Genomic DNA, 20,987 nt, shown 5'->3' on the forward strand with positions numbered 1-20,987 from the left:
GAGTATGACAGATTATTGTAGCTGGGGCTCTGGAGTGCAGCGGACAACTGGGGCGCTAAAACGCAATAGGGCCACAAAGAGAGGCACTATTACTAAGTTGGGCCACAGAAGGGATACTAGTGCTATAGAGGCAGATCGGTGTAGTGGCAGGATGGGGAAAAAATACAGAGAGGATTTGCAGCTGGAAGAATTCTTTGTAGAGGTCTGGGCCAGATAGAGAAGAAAACTCAACGCCTCTAATCAGGGAAAATATTACCCGTTATCACTGGAGGTAATTGTGCTGTAGTCACCATCACTGTGTAGAGCTGGTAACTGACTATAAATATATACTTTTATCTATGTTTTAAGAGGGGGCAGGCAGGGTCCAATTCTAAATTTTGCTACGTGACACCAAGAGTTCTATGTACACCCCTGACGATCGCAGGTTCTCAGTTGAACTTGAACCATCCATGCATTTTAGTGAAGGCATCAGTAGCTTGTGTGCCACTATAGGGGACATCTAGGACTGGTGCCTCATTACAATAATAATCTTTATTTGTATAGCGCCAACATATTCCGCAGCGCTTACATAGACGGGGAATACAGAAAGACAATACAAACATTACAGAACCACGCTTACATATAGTAATCAGTTGATTCATACAATAGGGGTGCGGGTCCTGCTCCAACGAGCTTACATACTGCAAGTAATACAGAAGGTAAAGGGGCTGGAGATGTGCGCGGTATGGCGAGGTGGAGAGTGAGGGATGCTATACACACACACAATGGTCAGACCTTTGGCCGTGTGACGGCAGTAACTGTGTGACTGCAGGGGGCAGTTGATGGTGGCTAGCAGGGATTGCAGTCAGTAGGTCAGGGAGCATGTTGTCAGGTGGACTAAAGAGGGGTTTGTTTAGGGAATGCGGTATGCCTCCCTGAAGAGGTGCGTTTTTAGAGCACGCCTGAAGTTCTGCGAGTCCTGGATTGCTCGGGTAGCCTTTGGTAGTGCGTTCCAGAGGACCGATGCTGCTCTGGAGAAGTCTTAGAGGCAGGAATGATAAGCTCGAATTGAAGGGGCGCTCAGTTTGGTTTCGTTTGCCGAGCGGAGAGCCCGGGCTGGTTGATGGATTGAGATGAGGGAGGCGATATAGGGGGGCGCTGCACTGTGGAGGGCTTTGTGGATGAAGGTAGCGAGTTTAAATTGAATTCTGTATTTAACGGGCAGCCAGTGCAGTGACGGGCACAGGGCAGAGGCGTCCGAGTAGCGGCTGGACAGGAAGATGAGCCTGGCTGCCGCATTCAGGATGGATTAGAGAGGGTAGAGTCTGGTGCAGGGGAGGCCGATCAGCAACGAGTTGCAATAATCGAGCCGGGAGTGGATGAGGGCAACAGTAAGCGTTTTTAACATGTCCACAGTGAGAAAAGAGCGGATTACAGGGCCACCAGCAGCCGATGACACAATATAGGAGGCATTAACAGATGGGAACTTGGACAAAGGAGTCACATATGTGTTGCGGTAACTCCCAACTCACACCCCTTTTTATTCTTCCTGATTGGTATTATTTGGTGACAAAGGTGGCAACAGCCTTATGACCTGCCTGGCGAAGTCTAAACGTTAACCCAGTGAGGACCCCTTAAGGCAGCACAAGCATTTATGTACCTGTATTATGACCACATGACCCAAACTCAGGACTCGTTCACACGGGCATATGCACTTGAGTATACCGCAACATTGTACGCATCACAGCCCCTATGCTCTGCCAGCAGAGGCCGCGTACGGGTTACGATTGGCACTGTGCATGCCCAGGAATATGATGTTACTGACGTCCGCAGTGTGATTGTGTTTTTCAAAATTTCCCAATCTGAATTCAACGGCTGCGTATAATACGGGAAGAATAGAGCACGCTGCGATTTATTGATACGCAGCACCCGCACACAGGTGTCCATGGAAGAAGGAAAGTCCATTGACTTTAATTGCCTCCATTCACCGCGTGTTACGCACGGGAAATACTCATGTGTAATACATGGTGACAATACCCCTGTGTGAATGAGCCCTAAGATGGTTATTTCATGTCCTTTTAGGGGGTTTTGTTATTAACCCCTTAGAGACCCACATTTTTTAGGGATTTTACCCATGTGGTGGTTTTACTGCCCTATTTTTTTTTCTTCAACTACCAAAATTATTTTTTATTTCTGCGTTTTTACCCCCGTTTTTTTTTTTATAGTTTTAGATTCTAATTTTATCCTAGAATTTTCTTTAAACTTATTTTTGTAACTATTTTTCTTACCATCTGTGTCCCCCATGATGTCATAAGACCTCTGGGGGTCGCTCATATTTCCCACTGTAGCTGGGGCATCCATAGAGCATCTCATTAAGCGCTATGTATCTGGGAAAGGAGAAGGCGAGGATTAAAGCCCAGGACCAAGCGCCGTATATTTACCAAGCTTGGTCCTTAAGGGGTTAAAAAGAATAAACCCTGTTCCACAGCTGGGCCCTGCCTAAAATAAAAAAAATGAGGGTACATACTTCCCTCTCCTGGAGCCCCGGGACGGGACGCATCTGACTGTCACCGGTATTGCTGATGACTTGTGGGCATGAACACATGACCGCTGCGGCATCACCATTGGCACTCCTGGCACCATTGCTCATATCCTGGGTGCCAGGAGTTTGGGGACATAATGCTGTGGCCTCAGCAGTCACATGCTTCTGCCTGGCCATCTACTGATCAGTCCCCACTGATGCTGGTGGCGGCTGTCAGCTGCATCCTGGGGCTCCAGGAGAGTATGCCCTCGTTTTTTTTAGTTAAAGGCCGGGCTCACACGACTGAAAGCGGCCCGCACAGGATGGCAGCTGTGACCCTGCGTCACGTACTGCGTACGACCATACTCACGCAGGCGGTCACACGCAGTATGCCTTATTCTTGTTTATGTTTTTCATGCCATCGCTTGGCGAGGACGCGGATACCCGGCGCCCATACGGAATGTAGTTGTGTATGCACCGAGGGTATATCCACAACCATAGAGAACGAAGGGGCTAATGTGATCTGAACTGTGTAAGTCAATGCGGACCATACACTCACGGGACCACAATTCCAATCTGGTCCTGTGAGATGGACCATCTAGGGGGCAGGAGGTTTAATGACAAACCCCCTCTAAAAAAAGGAGGGTAAAAACTACATGTCCCACAATGCCTCACTGCACAGCCGTGCAGCCTGTCCGCTAACACAGCGGCGCCCAGGACGGAACCACCGGGTACCAATGGAGGGGGGAAAACCGCAGGGGGAAGGGTAACAAGATAACAAGTAATATCGCCCCCTTGAACTCCCACTCTGTGTCTCCGGAATCCCCCCTGGAGGGTCCCATCCCCAGAGTAGCGGGAGGCCATGCTGTGGGCAGTCCGCCGCTCCCGGCACACACCACCCCCGCCCCGCATACACACCGGCTCCCGCTCCCGCCAGCAGGTTTGTAGAGGTAACGTGACGCACTACAGCATTCTACATCCGGGGCTCTGGGTCGCCTCCTCTGATTGGTCAGCGCGGTGGTGACGTGGAAGTGAAGCATTTAAATCTGTGTGCGGCGGCCGTTATCCCAGCTGAGAGCGTCGGGGCTGCGGGAGGCTATACACAGGTATACAGGGGTGCGGGGCAGGAGGCGGCACAGTCCGGCTACATATATGTATAGAACATCACCTTCCCTGGGACCTCCATGTAGTGTAACGGCAAATGTACTGAAGCTGACCCTTGTGTTACCGCTATGTGTTACTGAAGCTGACCTCTAGACTCCTACGGTTGGTGCCAGGAGGTGTTATCTGAGGGGTGAATGGTGCTGACAATCCCCATACACTTGGCATGTATGCACACATAATACACACTGCCATCTTTTTTGCGCACTGTATGTGAGAGGCACAATTGATGATAATGTGGTACTGCGTATTACTCGCGCGGCATTTGTGGTAAACTCCGCCTGTGTGACAGCGCCGGTGGAGGATCCGTTAGGAACACTTATTGAAGATAATCTCTTTCACAAAAAGTAGCGCGTTCTGCACCCGTTACCCATCAGTGATGCCCGGCGGGTGTCGTTGGTCACGTGACGCAGCTGTCTTTGCCATAATGTACCTGTGAGCAAATGGAAATGCAAAGGTGGATGTGAGCAGAGCCTTAAAGGGGTTGTCCAGGACTTTGGGGATTTTTTTTCTATAGATGATTGGTGGAGGTCCAACACTTCCAATCCCTGAAGGACAGTGCAGGTGCCAGACTGTCTGGTTTGGTAGTTGGTATAACTGCTGCTGCCCTACCAAACCAGGGTGCTGCAGTGGTGCCAGGGAGCCTGAGCAGTAGCCCCCACTGATCATCAATAGATAAAATCCCAGACAGCCCCTTTAACTGACTAGGTTTTCATCTACGCATGGCTGATCCAATCGATGCAGCGTCTGATGAACCAATGCGATGGCTGTGATTGGTTCTTTGAGCGCTGCATTGATTGCCTGAGCCGCGGCACTTGAGAACCAATCGGAGCCATCGCTTCCTGGAGGCGGGGTTTACAAACCCTGTTACCAGCAGGCGATCTTCTGTCAGTGGCTGAGGACTGAAGCAAGAGCGCCACAGAGCAGGGATCCGGATGGCGCCAGAGAGCAGGGGCATGGATCCGGATGGCGCCAGAGAGCAGGGGCATGGATCCGGATGGCGCCAGAGGGCAGGGGCATGGATCCGGATGGCGCCAGAGGGCAGGGGCATGGATCCGGATGGCGCCAGAGGGCAGGGGCATGGATCCGGATGGCGCCAGAGGGCAGGGGCATGGATCCGGATGGCGCCAGAGGGCAGGGGGAGGGATCCGGATGGCGGCAGGGGGAGGGATCCGGATGGCGGCAGGGGGAGGGATCCGGATGGCGCCAGAGGGCAGGGGGAGGGATCCGGATGGCGCCAGAGGGCACAGAGAGGGATCCGGATGGCGCCAGAGGGCAGGGGCAGGGATCCGGATGGCTCCAGAGGGCAGGGGCAGGGATCCGGATGGCGCCAGAGGGCAAGGGCAGGGATCCGGATGGCGCCAGAGGGCAAGGGCAGGGATCCGGATGGCGCCAGAGGGCAGGGGCAGGGATCCGGATGGCGCCAGAGGGCAGGGGCAGGGATCCGGATGGCGCCAGAGGGCAGGGGCAGGGATCCGGATGGCGCCAGAGGGCAGGGGCAGGGATCCGGATGGCGCCAGAGGGCAGGGGCAGGGATCCGGATGGCGCCAGAGGGCAGGGGCAGGGATCCGGATGGCGCCAGAGGGCAGGGGCAGGGATCCGGATGGCGCCAGAGAGCAGGGGCAGGGTTCCGCCTGGCGCCAGAGAGCAGGGGCAGGGTTCCGCCTGGCGCCAGAGAGCAGGGGCAGGGTTCCGCCTGGCGCCAGAGAGCAGGGGCAGGGTTCCGCCTGGCGCCAGAGAGCAGGGGCAGGGTTCCGCCTGGCGCCAGAGAGCAGGGGCAGGGTTCCGCCTGGCGCCAGAGAGCAGGGGCAGGGTTCCGCCTGGCGCCAGAGAGCAGGGGCAGGGTTCCGCCTGGCGCCAGAGAGCAGGGGCAGGGTTCCGCCTGGCGCCAGAGAGCAGGGGCAGGGTTCCGGATGGCGCCAGAGAGCAGGGGCAGGGTTCCGGATGGCGCCAGAGAGCAGGGGCAGGGTTCCGGATGGCGCCAGAGAGCAGGGGCAGGGTTCCGGATGGCGCCAGAGAGCAGGGGCAGGGTTCCGGATGGCGCCAGAGAGCAGGGGCAGGGTTCCGGATGGCGCCAGAGAGCAGGGGCAGGGTTCCGGATGGCGCCAGAGAGCAGGGGCAGGGTTCCGGATGGCGCCAGAGAGCAGGGGCAGGGATCCGGATGGCGCCAGAGAGCAGGGGCAGGGATCCGGATGGCGCCAGAGAGCAGGGGAAGGGATCCGGATGGCGCCAGAGAGCTGGGGCAGGGATCCGGATGGCGCCAGAGAGCTGGGGCAGGGATCCGGATGGCGCCTGCTAGGTAAGTATGATAATAAATTTCCCGAGAATAAAAAAAAATCTTATGGCTTAAGAGGTCTTTTAGTTAGTAGTTATTTATGAAGTAATTGGATTGTGAAAGTGGCATATGGCAAGTAAACGGACTTCCCAGTGAACACTACTGTATGGAAAGGTTAGGCATCTATGTAATACTTCACACACATATCCATTCACAGTCCTATCGAACTTTTTTTTTGGGGGGGGGGGTTGGTGTATATTTTTCCTTTACTAAAATTGATTCTGCTGTTGAGTTTGTGTAACGTTGCGATGCCCGGTTGTTTCATCCTACTGATGTCCACATCTCCATCCTCCTCCAGGTCACAATGGCATCTCCTCAGCAAGCAGTGTTAGATTTAATCAGGAGCTTCAGACGGCAATGGTCCCTTGTGTGTGACTGTGAGAGGACCACCGTATGTGGGGCGGATAACATGCTGCTGATGTTGCAGTTGGCCATGGCGGACGTCCATAAAAAGGTAAGACGTGCGTCGCGCATCAGAGGGTCAGTAATGCTTCCGCTGCACTAGATCAGGCTTGTGTGGGCGACTCTGGCAGCTCAATAGAAAAGTTGGGACAAGTACAGAAAGTGTTTTGAAACTTCTTGTGTACTTCTTTTACCGAGCCACATGTCTTGGGGACCTTGAGGAGCTCCAGATAACATGGCTTCATGGGCTAATTCTTGCTTTGTCTCCTCTGCAGAAAATGCAGGAGAAGGAAGGCTTTTTGGATCATGTGAAGATTATGTCCCCCTAGGACAGTTATTCCCAACCGGGGTGCCATGGCTCCCAGGCTGGAAATCACCAACTTTTCAATCTATTACTGCTAAAAAAAAATAAGCAAAAACCAAACGGACCCCATTATAGCCAGTGGGGTCTGTTCGGTTCCATCCTAAGATGGAGCTGTTCAGCCACGGGGAATCCCCTTTGCTGCTCCCCAAACAGAGCAGGAGAATGGAATCCCCACCGCAGATGTGAAAACAGCCTAATATCTCCACATGAATTCTGTAAGATATGTTGGAAGCAAATCACGAACAACAGATCCAACGCAGGGGATGATGGCAGTTTTCACAGTCCAGATTGTTTGCAAGAAGATAGCGGTGTTTCACGAACTCGAAGACATCGGTGTGACTCATACCAGTTATAATAGGCTGGGGTGTCTTATCAAAGAAATGTCGATCCATTTTAATTCTAGGTTATAGGAAGAATGTCCTCTGTTGCCTGCAGCAACCAATCAGAGCTCAGCTTTCATGTTACAGGAGCTCATTAACATATGAAAGCTGAGCTCTGACTGGTGTCTGTTGGCATCAAAGGATATTCTTACTATAAGACGGCTTGATAAATCTCCGCCAATGTTGCTGAGAAAAGGTTAAAAAATAATTCCTGAATGGAATCAAATATATTATCCCTATGGCTGAAAATAAGAATAAAAAAAATAAAGTATGTGTAACAATCAGAACTCTTTGTTTTACTGCTTCAAATACAGTATATTTTCTTAAATACCCTCTTATGCATGTAATCAGTGGGATGTATTTTCTGTATTCCAGCTTATCTACCCATGTTTCCCTGAAAATAGTTCCTACCCCGATAGTAAGACCTATCGGGTTTTTGGTGAAGGCTTGAAATATAAGGCCTCTCCCGAAAATAGGACCCAGCTGAGCTGCCCCAAAAATTTTAAAAATCAATACTCACCTGGGCCGTGGCGTCCCGATGGTCTCCGGCGGCGCTGCGAAAAAAAAACAGCTAAGGCCTCATGTCCACGGAGAAAATCAGGCCCACTACGGATTCTACATGGAGAATTCGTAGCGGGTCCCTCCTGCCCCGCGGACATGAGCGCTTAAAATAGGAATTTAAAAGAATTTAATCATCCGGAGCGGACCGGGAAGGTCTTCTCTTCCTCATGGCCGGATCTTCTTTTTCGGCCGGCGGATGAACTCATCACGCCGGCGGCATGTCGCCGACGTGCCGCGCGCATGCGCCGGGCACATCCGCCGAGCCGAAGCAAGAAAGATACGGCCGTGAGGAAGAGAAGACCTTCCCGGCCCGCTCCGGATGAGTAAATTCTTTTAAATTCCTATTTTAGGTCTCCCGCGGATCCGGACGGCTTCCATAGGCTTCAATAGAAGCCCGCGGGAGCCGTCCTCGCGGGAGACCCGCACGAAAATGGAGCATGGTCCAGATTTTTTCATGCTCCATTTTTTTTAAAATCCCTTTTATTGACCATCCGCGGGTATTTATCTACCCGCGGGTGGTCAATGCATCCCTATGGGATGCGGATCCGCATGCGGGAGAAGAGTTAAAATCCGCTGCGGATTTTAATTCTTCTTTTGCCCGTGGACATGAGGCCTTAGTCTTCCCCGTCTGCCTGCTCAGCTTCTGCTGGTGACGGGGTTTTGAATATCCCACCTCCAGCAGAGCGAGCCTTGTGATTGGCTAATCTCAGCGCCATTGACCAATCACAGCCATTAAGTGGATGACATCACTGAATGGCTGTGATTGGCTCATCGAGCGCCGCCTGTGATTGACTGCTGGCGGCAGGGTATTCAAAGCCCCGTTGCCAGAAAGAAGCTTAGCAGGCAGATGGGGAGGACACTTTGTTTCCGTATCCCTCATTGAAGGTAATGGAGCTAGAGAAATGCTGTAGCACAGCACGCTGTGGTGTTTCTAGAACTCGGGGAGTTACAGAAATGACGTCGTGCGGTGTGCTTAGCGGTTTTTCAACCGGAGCAGGAAGTTAAATAGCTGCATGGCACTCCCATTAGTTTCATTGGGAGTGAAACCAGTGCTTCTACTTCCTGTGCTGACTGCTGCTGATGACATCCGGCCCTCCGATGGGGATCCCAAGTGACAGACCCCTTTCCATCAACTGCTGATGGCCTGATATCCAGAGGATAGGTCATCCGCTTAGAGAACTCTAGAATAACCCTTTAACTATACTATGTACCCCAGATTCTAATCCTGCGGCTCATGACATGGGACATCCTAATAACCATCTCTCACACTCTTATTATAGCCGTCTAGAAGAAAAGCTGTCTGTTGTTCATTTCAGCCAATCACAACACATCTTTCATTTCTTATACTCCTGAGTTAGGGCTAATGGCAACCGACTGATTTCTGCCGTGTTTCACGTAGTGGAAATTCGCGGCGTTATCCCGCAGCTGTGAGGTTCCTATTGAACCTAATAGCTCAATGTTTACGCTGCAGAATTCTGCCACTTAATTCCGCAGCATAAAAAGAAATTGCAGTATGGTCTAATTGCTGCGGAAAAACGAGCGGCCAGTTTTCAATGTAGTCATTAAAAAGTCTTCTGTCATGCGATACTACCGCTGTGAGCACAGTGGAAGCATCACGTGATTATGCATTATGCGCTGCATGTGCGCCGGCTCACCGAAAGGGACTCGCGCGGCGTATCCGGAGAGGTGAGAATGGGGTCTCTGGCGGGGCGCCAGTAGAATATCGCAGCGGAGTCCGACACGGCCGTGGCCATGAGGCCTTAATTGAAAGCTGTTCTGTGTTTGGTTTTTTTTGGGCAATAAAGACAGACTTTCTTGTAAACAGCTAGTGAGTGTTTCTCAACATAGGTCAAAATGTGATTGTTCTCAGCAAGAGAAATGACGTAATCTTGTAGATATGATACCTTTTAATGGCTAACAAAAATCCATGCACTTAAGAGCAACAAGGAAATCACAATTAAAGGGGTTGTCCCGCGAAAGCAAGTGGGGTTCAGCACTTCTGTATGGCCATATTAATGCACTTTGTAATATACATCGTGCATTAATTATGAGCCATACAGAAGTTATTCACTTACCTGCTCCGTTGCTAGCGTCCTCGTCTCCATGGTGCCGTCTAATTTCAGCGTCTAATCGCCCGATTAGACGCGCTTGCGCAGTCCGGTCTTCTCCCTTCTGAATGGGGCCGCTCGTGCCGGAGAGCTGCTCCTCGTAGCTCCGCCCCGTCACGTGTGCCGATTCCAGCCAATCAGGAGGCTGGAATCGGCAATGGAACGCACAGAGCCCACGGTGCACCATGGGAGAAGACCTGCGGTCCACCGTGGGTGAAGATCCCGGCGGCCATCTTCGCAAGGTAAGTAAGAAGTCACCGGAGCGCGGGGATTCGGGTAAGTACTATCCGTTTTTGTTTTTTTTTAAACCCCTGCATCGGGTTTGTCTCGCGCCGAACGGGGGGGCTATTGAAAAAAAACAAAAAACATTTCGGCGCGGGACAACCCCTTTAAGCCTGCAGATAAGGGTGGTGCTATAGTCCTCATGAACACATCGGACTACAAAAAAAAGAAGCAAACAGACAGCTGACGGACACCAGATACTACACCAAACTGAATCAAGACCCGACTCAGAAATGTGATGGAATTGAGAAGGGTCATCAGAAGCCTGTCTGTGGGCTCCACAAAACTTCTGGACTTGATACCGGAGAACCCCAAGGTTGGAACATTCTACATGCTTCCAAAACTACACAAAGCTGGCAACCCAGGAAGGCCGATTTATCTCAGGTGTGGGAACCCTCACTGAAGGAATCTCAGGATGGGTGGAAGGCATCCTCAAACCACTGGTGAGAAACACAACCAGCTACCTGCAAGACACCACGGACCTACTGAACAAACTGTTAACCGTTGGTCCCCTCCCTAATGGCACCATCCTGGCCACTATGGATGTGGAATCCTTGTATTCCAACATTCCACACGAGGATGGACTGACTGCCTGCCAGGCGCACCTTGAGGCCAATGGGGTCGCCTCTGATGCAGTGCTACAACTCACAAGATTCATTCTCACACACAATTATTTCTCCTTTGGCAAAGAGAAATTCCTGCAACTCACCGGGACTGCCATGGGCAGTAAAATGGCACCGCAATATGCCAACCTTTTTATGGCAAAACTGGAGAGTGACTTTCTGTCCTCCTGCCCCAGCAAACCATTGGCCTACTTACGCTACATTGATGACATCATGATCATCTGGACCCACACCAAACAAGAATTAATAAAATTCCATGAAAGATTCAATGCATTCCACCCCACCATAAAACTGACATTAAGCTACTCGCATACAGAAATCAACTTTTTGGACACCACCATAAAGATTTTAAACAACTCAATACAGACATCCCTGTACCGAAAACCGATTGATCGGCCCACATACCTCAGATGGGACAGTTTCCATCCTAAACACATCAAAAAATCCATTGTCTACAGCCAGGCCATCAGATACAACCGGATCTGCTCCAACCCAACAGACAGAGAGGAACATTTGTACCAATCGCCTCAATTGATGACCAAATCACCAGTTGCCTCTAGTAGTGACCTACAATCCGCAACTAGAGGTACTAAGGAAAACCGCAAGAAAACTCCACCATACCCTGCACAAGGATGACCGTCTGAAAACCATATTTCCGGACCCTCCGCTTCTGTGTTACAGGCAACCTCCTAACTTGAGGAACCTTATATTCAGGAGTGCATTACCCTCTGACACACAAAAATAAACGTATCCCTGTAATGTAAGGAGCTGTAAGACCTGCTCATATGTACTGACTGCGGACAGGATACGGATCCCCAACACACAACAGGACTATAAGATTCCTGGGATATTCACATATTCCACGTCCGATGTTGTGTACCTGATCATGTGCAGTAAATGTCCTGTTGGGGATCTTTATGTTGGAGAAACAGGACAGAAGCTGAAAGCCAGGATGAGGTCTCATCGCCACACGATTGAACACAGAAAAATTGCCTGTGGCTGAGCACTTCTCTAACCATGGACATAACATAGGAGATATGAGAGTTTTGATATTTAAGGGTGGTTTCAAGTCACAAAACCACAGAAGAATTTGGGAATATAAACTGATAACAACCTTTGACACGCTGAATACTGGGTTAAATTATTCCCCAGGATTTATGCGTGAATGGGAAGTGTGAGACCTTTATTGCACAGATAAGACTGCTGGCCTGGTGAAAATCCCCATCAACAGTAATTCAGGGACCATAAACTTTCACTCCCTTATCAGTGTTTAGCTAAAAATGTCAGTGTACCTCTTGTAGCATGCTGACCTCCCCCCCCCCCCCCCCTCCAACAGTAATTTAGGGACCATAAAACTTTCACTCCGCTATCAGTGCCTAGACAAAAAAAAGTTTGTTTGCTGTTGCAGAATTCCTTTTAAGTGCGAACCAATCACATCCATGTCTGTGCCTTGTCATAAGTATGTATGTTATAAGTGTGTATAAATATCCATGCCTCTTCAGATCCAATCCATAAGCCTGAAGAAGAACCCTACTGGAAGGCAGCATTCCTGCAAGTCAATGTTAGACTCTTTATACAAGTTTCTCAACATAATGGTTGTGTCTGGTGGTTGCTGCTAAGTCCATCGATGTCGCTGGTCACCTCTGGATGTTTTTTTTTTTTGTGCAGAATGAAAAATGGCTGCTAAACGTGAACAAACAAGTAGGTACTTGACTGGGCAAGATGTAAGCTACTGTTTATGACAAATTAGCGATGAATCTGATTCTAGTAGTGAATGGGAACTGTTAGGGCCTCGTCACATGGTTGTATTTGCCCACACAATACGCAGAAAATGGAACATGTTCATTCACAAGTGCGATTTTTCTTTTTTGCATGCGCACTAGCATCGCGTGGGGAAAAAATGGCATGCTCTTTCTTCCTGGGCATTGACGTAGGAAAAAAGCACGCCTGGCACTCATTACAGAATTTGACCATTTCAATGGCTGGGAGCATAAGTGCGTATTATTATTATTATTATTATTATTATTTATATGTGCAAAAAGTACAGTAAAAAAACACAGTTGAGTATGCAACATTCATTCCACAAAAATCGCGCTCGTGTGAAGTGGCCCTTGGATGAAGAATTAGAAGCTGCCGATGACCGTGAAGAATTTTTGTTCCTGAAAGTTATAATGAAGTCCCTGAAGCTAATATTCGGAGGTGGCGCAAGCTAAAGACAGCTGCCACTAATTCCCAGCTTTGACAAGTCCTGGATTGTGGCTACGTGATATAGATCTGCCAGATGCTGCTTTTGGGGTTTTTCAGTTATTCTTCGCTGATGAAACGATAGAAGAAATAGTTGGCAATACAAATGCAAAATTGGCCAACCGCCCAATGCAGCGACACTCCATTAGATCAAATTGGTTACACGTTACTGCTAAAGAAGCCGAAAGCATACCTGGGAGCCCTTTTTCGATATAGCGCTAAATGGAAAAACCAGGAAATTGTGATTTACTTTTTAATTGAGATGCTGATTCTTGTAAATCCACCGGATGCTTCATGTTGGCACCGTGCAAGTAAAGACAGAGCGAAGGAAGTTCTGGATCTGGTGAAATGAATGCATCAAACAGAAATGCTTTATTCCTGGACAGGACATTGCAATTGATGGAACTTGCCTTCAAAGGTCAAGTAGCATTCAGGATGTAACCACCGATCTTCTGTCTCCATGTAGTCCCAGACAGACTAGATGATGAGCTCTGTGGAGATCATCACTTCCAGGACTCGGTGTGAATGCAGCCTAAAGAAAACCAAGAACTGTAGTCTCTCCTGAGTTTTGTGCGCTGCATACAAGACTCTCACAAGTATGAAATCTATTCTTTGGAATGAATTTACCTAGATGAGTGTTACAGAGAAAATAAATATATAGAATATATATTTGGGTGTTCCCTCGCCCATTGTTTTCAATGGGAACTTGAAAGAAATTACATGGTACTCACATGCCATGCGAATGCAATGCAGTTTTCCCCACCTCCCATTGAAGACAATAGGAAGTGGTCACTATCTGTTCACACGCAGCAATGCAAATTTTAAGCAAAAACATGTTGCCATACCTTGCACTTGCAAGCATACAACATTCGTCATTGGACCAAAGTTTACCATCCTGATATTGCGCTTGCCCGTGTGAATGTAACCTTACACTGAAGATGGTTCTTGATCACCTTGACTGTACGCTCGGGGTTGTTGTCCTGCAGCTAAACAAATTTAGAGTCAGACATCTTCTATTTTTGAAAGAAAAAAAAAAATCTTACTAGGCACCATTTTTTCCTCACTTGCTTAAAACTTTTAGGGCTCATGTCCACGGGCGTATGGGTAAAAGGCTGTTCATATCCACCACATATGGGCAGCGAGTGTGCTGCACCTGAGCACGTATCTCGCGCACGCAGTCATCAGCAGTGTGACTCTGCCTTTTTTTTTTTTTTTGCTCCTGTTTCATAGCGGGCTTGGGTATGAATCACCATTCATATGCAATGTATTACGTATGGACAGCGTTGCATAGGCTGCCCATTGAAAAGAATAGGGCTCACTCTGTTTGGTACGCTGAGAAATACTGCAATCTATTCCTCGTGCGTAATTCACGTATTCCATTCACGCGTGCGTAATACGCAATGAAAGCACACTCTTGGACATGAGCCCTTACAGAGTACTGTAGAACTCGCGGAAAACAACAAAATGGGTTTTACGGGTGTATAGTCTAACTGATTCCAGTACAGGCTACATATAAACATTTGACCTACTATGGCAAAGAACCAACGCTACCATTGGTAAGGCCAGATTTGCCCTTTACTACTAGAATTGTCATTCCTCTTTTATTATAGAGTATACCGCAAAGATGGGAGCTGTTGACCGGGACGGACACTTATGTACAAGTTATAATTTTGGAATGGTGGAAAAAATTGTTCTGGTTACTTGAATAGTTGGGGGAGTGTTGAGGAAGGGGCGTATGAGAGTGATCTCCCCTAGGTGTCAGTGCTCCTACGAGCCTATAACTTTAGCCTATTGGGGTTATAGGAGCTGACAAAGACCCTTTTAAAGCTGGAGCTCCACATTGGCATAAGACTTGCAATATATTGCTAGGTGATCACATGTGAGATTCAGCATAAAATAGTCCGGACAATGTTGTGCCACCATATGCTTGTTAGAAGCGATATTGCACTGCGTTTTAGGACCTTGGGGGTCCTTTTACATTACCCATGCAAACAAGCTCCGACCAATTATGAGCATGTCGTTCAGCATTTTTCTCTTATTGTTCACACAGGGAGATAATCTGCTCTATGGGGACAAACTAACATTAACGTCATCATTCATTACATACACCATTATTGGGTGGCTACATATTTCCCCATTTATGGGGAGGTGTGCAGCCAACCAGTGAGCATTTTTATTCTCGTTTAAAAAGATGCAATTAGAAGACCAACAAATGTTTGTTTCTATAACAATTGGACAAACGGTCTGGTCCGATAATTTGGCCACGCTGAAGGAGTTGTCCGAATCAGTCTTTATAAAATACAAAAGTAACGTAATAAAAACCCCATAGAGCTGATGCTCGCTGTTATTGGCTGCAGCAGCAGGTTTACGGGATGTCATAGGCCGACTGCAGCCTGTAAACATTATGTAAGCCGCTGGTGAGGGATGACCTGGGAGAGGTGAGTATCATCTTCATTATGTTATGCAGACAAGGGGTCCTTTTCTGTAGCAACCCCTTTAAGACCTCTGTTAGACTAAAAATCCCAAAGTACACGGGTGGATTTTTGCTGCGGAATCCGAAGCGGGTGACCGCCTCCGGATTCCGCAGCAATAACCCTCCATAGCATGCAATGCAAAAACGATTCTTCTTGCTCACGAGCAGAAACAAATTGCGGTTTCTACTCGCAGATGCAGAATTGCAGCATGCTCTATTTTCTGCGGTTCCTGAAGTCAATGAAAGCTGTCTGATCCGCGGCCCGTCCACAATTAACATTGCGGATGGGCTGCAGAGTACACAGAAAAAGCAGGGGTTTAACCCCTTAGTGACGAAGCCTGTTTGCGCCTTAGTGACGGAGCCAAATTTTGGAAATCTCACATGCGTCGTTCAACGTGGCATAACTCCGTAAAGGCTTTACATATCCAAGTGATTCTGACATTGTTTTTTCGCCACATGTTGTACTTCATTTAGATTGTAAAAAGAGACCGATATAATTTGTGTATATTTATTAAAAGTACCAATATTGGAAAAATTTTGAAAAAATTGTCATTTTTTCCACATTTTCAACCGTTATATGTCAAATATGTCCAAACATACTGTACAAATTTTTGATAAGATATATATTTCCATCTGTTTACTTTATTCTGAATGCACACTTGAAAAACTTTTTTTTTTTTTTTAAACCATTTATAGGACGTACAAATTTAACATTACTTTTCAGCATTTTGAGGAACACTTTGTTTTCCTGCACCAAGCCAAGTTTGCAAAGGCTCATGAGTGTCAGAATAATAGATACCCCCCCCCCCACCAAATGACCCCATTTTAAAAACTACATCCCTTAAAGGGGTGGTCTCGCGAAACCAAGTGGGGTTATACACTTCCGTATGGCCATATTAATGCACTTTGTAATGTACATTGTGCATTAAATATGAGCCATACAGAAGTTATTCCACTTACCTGCTCCGTTGCTAGCGTCCACGTCTCCATGGTTCCGTCTAAATTCGCTGGCAGCTTGCTTTTTTTAGACGCGCTTGCGCAGTCCGGTCTTCTCCTTTCAGCACGAGCCGCTTCAGTGTGCTCCCCGCTACAGCTCTTCTGCGCATGCGCAGACGAGCTGTCACTGCTCGGGAGCGCGCTGGAGCGGCCATTCTGTACCTTCCTCTGTTAGAGGAAGGTGCAGAGCTGCCGAGCTGTCCGGAGAAGCCGCCCAGCTGTCCCGCCGTCCAGCTGTCCTGGTAAGTGATGGGCCGGGGGGGCTGCCGCTGCGCCGGGCTGCACCGGGTGGGGGGGCTGTCGCTGCGATGGGGGGGACTGTCGCTGCGCCGGGGGAACTAGCGCTGGGCCGGGGGGGCTGTCGCTGGGCCGGGGGGGGGGGGCTGTCGCTGCGCCGGGGGAACTAGCGCTGGGCCGGGGGAACTAGCGCTGCGCCGGGGGGGGCTGTCGCTGCGCCGGGGGAACTAGCGCTGGGCCGGGGGGGGGGCTGTCGCTGGGCCGGGGGGGGGGCTGTCGCTGGGCCGGGGGAACTAGCGCTGGGCCGGGGGGGGGCTGTCGCTGCGCCGGGGGAACTAGCGCTGGGCCGGGGGGGGCTGTCGCTGCGCCGGGGGAACTAGCGCTGGGCCGGGGGGGGGGGCTGTCGCTGCGCCGGGGGAACTAGCGCTGGGCCGGGGGGGGGGGCTGTCGCTGCGCCGGGGGAACTAGCGCTGGGCCGGGGGGGGGGGGGGCTGTCGCTGCGCCGGGGGGGCTGCCGCTGTGATGGGGGGGGGGGGGCTGCGCCTGTTACCTTCTGCCTGGCGGTGGGTGACAGGTCGGCCGTGTTCACTCCAGGGGTCCGGTCGGCGGCTGCGGGGCGTCTGGTTGCCATGGAGACACAGCTGGTAGCGTCTCGGGAGCGCGCACGTCGGGCTACAGCAAGCAATGCGAAAAGAGCTGGCGGCCATCTTGGGAAAAAGTTTTATAAGTTGCTGAAACGGTAAGTAGAAACCAGCTAGGAAAGTCATTTACAGGGGTAATTAGTAATGTATGTTTAATTAGGGGGACTGGGCAAAAAAAAAAATTCACTGCTTCCTCGAGACATCTCCTTTAATGTATTCACTGAGGGGTGTCATGGGTATTTTGACCCCACCAGTTTTTTTCAGGAATTAATTCAATTTAGAGGAGAAAAAATAAAATTTCATAGTTTTGCAAATATGTCATTTTAAAGACATATTTTTTTCCTATATTGCCCATGAAAATGAGGATTTACACCCCAAAATGGATACCCCGTTTCTCCCGTGTTTAGAAACATACCCATTGTGGCCCTAATCTTATGTCTGGATGCACAACGGGACCCAAAATGAAAGGAGTAGTCGGTGTCTTTCAGATCATAAATTTTGCTTGAAGGCGTTTTAGGCCCATAGCACTTTTGTAGAGCTCTTGAGCGGCCAAAACCAAAGAGAACCCCCACAAATGACCCCATTTTGAAAACTAGACCCCTTAACGAATTTATCTAGGGGTGTACTGCCCATTTTGACCCCACAGTCTTTGAATGAATTCAAGCAAAGCAAAAGGAAAAAAATGTGATTTTCATTTTTTTGGCAGTTCTGTCGTTTTAAAAACAGTTTTTTTTGTACAGCACACATAGGAATGAAGACTTTCACCCCAAAATGGATCCCCCCCTGTTTGTCCCGTGTTCAGAACCATACCCCTTGTGGCCCTAATCTACTTAAAGGACACATGGCTAGGCCTATAATGGAAGGAGCACCCGTTGGATTTCAGGGTACAACTGAATAAATTCCAGGCCCCATTGCCCACTTGTAGAGCCATTGAGCGTCCAAAACGATAAAGAACCCCCTCAAATGACCCCATTTTAAAAACTAGACCCCTTAATGAATTCATCTAGGGGTGTACTGCGTATTTTGACCCCACAGTATTTGAATAAATGTAAGCAAAGCAGAAGGAAAAAATTACAATTTTCATTTTTTTGTCAATTTTGTCAATTTAAAAACTGTTTTTTTTTGTACAGTTTACATAGGAATGAAGACATTCACCCCCAAATGGATACCCCCGTTTGTCCTGTGTTCAAAAACATACCCATTGTGGCCCTAATCTACTTATAGGACACATGGTTAGGCCTGTAATGCAGAGAACACCCGTTAGATTGCAGGGCACAACTGAATAAATCCCAGGCCCCATTGTTCATTTGTACGGAATAAAAATTGACTCCCTAAAAATATCCCCCCCGCCCTTTTCGGCGTTCCCCAAATCTTAGATAAAAGTAATAATGTGAACTGTGTGGTATTTCCGAAGACTGGGGTAATTACGGAGGCTGGTTGGGATGGGTACATGGGGCAATAAAACCGGGTATCCCCCCTCCTCTCATGCTTTTTGGGGGTCACTTCTTGACCTCAGTGGTGGGTATAGGGTGTAAAAAGTGGCGCTCTGTGAGTCTCCATAAGCTTGATGAGGTGTGGCGGTCTCGCACAGAAGACGCTCAACAAGCTGCTCCTGGAACTGCAGGAAGGCGAGCGTTCCCGGGGCTTCCTGTAAATTGCGTATTACAGGTAGCGGTCTGAATAACGCCGGGCTCACGCAGCTGTAGGTGGAATCCGCTTGCGGAGGCCCGCAGCGGATCCCAGCTGTGAGCCCGGCTGTGACCCTGCGTACGGCCGCCTATTGTACTGCGCATAACTGCCTACTCACACAGGAGGTCATTCGCAGTACTTTTTTAAAATTTGTATTTCCTGCACAGTCGTTTAGCGATGACACGGGTACCCGCAGCCCGTATACAAGGTAGTTGCATATGGGCTGTGGGTATATCCGCGACCATGGAGCACAATGGGCTCCATGTTGCGGATATCCGCGGTAAAATAGAACCTGCTGCGTTCTCTTTTCTGCGAGTGGATTACGCAATTCCGACCCGCTAATGTGAGCGAAATTGTGTAATCCAATGCGATTGATCTGCGTATTACCGCGGATCAGACGCATGCGGAATCCGTAATTCCTATCCGGTCATGTGAGACCGGCCTATGTTAGAGCGCTACCTTTTTATCACGTGATCGGGGACCGCTCAACGAGGCCACCCGTCACTGCTCCAGGCTCTCTGGAGCAAGGAGATTTTAAATTTCCTGTGCTCCCTGACTCCTGCGCCTGTGTTCGCTGTTTTGCCGGCGGTCACATGCGCAGGATCCGGGAAAGTTCACGGAGGAAGATCGCGTCGGGGCGCAAATACGGAGGCCTCTGGTAAAAAGTTCCATCTCCTCTCACCGATCGCATCGGTGAGGGGAGATGAAGCTTCACCTTTTTTTTACTTTTACATGATCGCCATTATCCATTAGATAACGGCGAACACGTGACGAGGAACCGCTCACCGCGGCCCCCCCCCCGTAAAATCTCCAGGCTCTCGGCTAAGTTTTGTAGCCAGGAGCAGGGAGATTTTAAATTATCCTGGCAATCCACGGCTTTTGCGCATGCGTCCGCCATCTTGGCGACGGGCACGTGCGCAGAAGCTGGGATTAAGGTCCGCGGATAAATCCGCGGGCCTTGGGTATGTTGTTTGATCCTCCCTCACGGATATGATCCGTGGGGGGAGATGAAACGCAAGCTTTTTTAACTTTTTTTTTAAACTTTTTAAAACTTTTTTTTTTACTTTTGCACTTTTTTTTTTTTTTCTCACCTTTTAAAACTTTTTTTTTTTTTACTTTACATGATCACTGTATCCATTGGATGACAGTGATCATGTCCCCAGTATAATCTCTCTGTTCCTGGCTACACATGGCAGCCAAGAGTAGAGGGATTTTAAATTTCCCGGGGCTCGAGCCCGTCTATGACATCGGGCGCGATGCGCAGACGGGGATTCGGGTCCCGGGACATCGGGGAGGACTTAGGTGAGTATTTTCACCTCCCCTCATGGATCCGATCCATGAGGGGAGGTGAAACTGACTTTTTTTTTTTTTTTTACTTTTTTTTAACTTTTCGCGATCGCCGCTATCCAATGGATAGCGGCGATCGCGGGCCCGGGGACCGCTCACAGCGGTCTCCGGGGGACACCGCCGACAAGCCAGGTGAGAATTTTCAGCTGCTCTGATGGATCCGATCCATCAGGGCAGCTGAATATCTAACTTTTTACGCACTTTTCTTTACTTTTTTGCGATCGCCGCTATCCATTGGATAGCGCCGATCGCAATGCCGGTGGGGACTGCCCGCATCCTGGGATGACAGCTCCATGCTGTCGGCTACCTGCTGGCACCGACAGCATGGAGTTGTCACGTCCTCAGGCAAGGGGGCATCAATCCAAAGAGGATGCATAAAACTACGTCCTCTAGGATTAAAGCCCACTTACTGAGGACGTAGTTTCCCGATGGGGCAGTCGTTAGGGGGTTAAAAAAAAATCCGCAATACAGAAAACCTTGAAGGAGAGAGGTCCAGGCAGACGCCACCTGGGCACACTGGTACCCACCGGTCAGTACGGGATTCTGCAGGCGGAATCTGGACCTGCCTCGGGCTAACTATTAAAGGAATCCGCTGTATGAACCCCTATTCTTCATAGCTTTGCCTTATTAAGAGGGGGGAATAA

The 20,987-nt window shown here is 49.4% G+C and overlaps 2 protein-coding genes across 6 annotated transcripts in view; one reads left to right on the forward strand and one right to left on the reverse strand.

The window, feature by feature from the left end:
- The window catches only part of NUP37 (nucleoporin 37), a 44,319-nt gene extending 40,821 nt beyond the window's left edge, over positions 1-3,498 (reverse strand). Inside the window, exon 1 of one of the 2 annotated variants that reach the window (XM_066591420.1) lies at positions 3,419-3,498. Coding sequence is in view for 1 of the 2 variants with exons in the window: in XM_066591419.1 (XP_066447516.1) it covers position 3,465 (1 nt within the window). In the remaining variant the exon portion in view is untranslated. The remainder of the gene's footprint in view (positions 1-3,418) is intronic. The other variant, XM_066591419.1, reaches the window with a different exon arrangement.
- The window catches only part of PARPBP (PARP1 binding protein), a 57,952-nt gene that overhangs the window by 14,703 nt on the left and 22,262 nt on the right, over positions 1-20,987 (forward strand). The window contains exons 1-2 of one of the 4 annotated variants that reach the window (XM_066591415.1): positions 3,251-3,440; positions 6,295-6,450. The exons of 1 other annotated variant lie outside the window; for it this stretch is intronic. In XM_066591415.1, the coding sequence (XP_066447512.1) occupies positions 3,363-3,440; positions 6,295-6,450 (234 nt within the window). In that variant the 5' untranslated portion in view covers positions 3,251-3,362. Of the gene's footprint in view, positions 1-3,250; positions 3,441-3,525; positions 3,607-6,294; positions 6,451-20,987 lie in introns of those variants that run through there. 2 more of the 4 variants (XM_066591417.1, XM_066591416.1) reach the window with 2 other exon arrangements.

Source organism: Eleutherodactylus coqui, chromosome 2 (genome assembly GCF_035609145.1).
Source record: "Eleutherodactylus coqui strain aEleCoq1 chromosome 2, aEleCoq1.hap1, whole genome shotgun sequence".
NCBI lineage: Eukaryota > Metazoa > Chordata > Amphibia > Anura > Eleutherodactylidae > Eleutherodactylus > Eleutherodactylus coqui.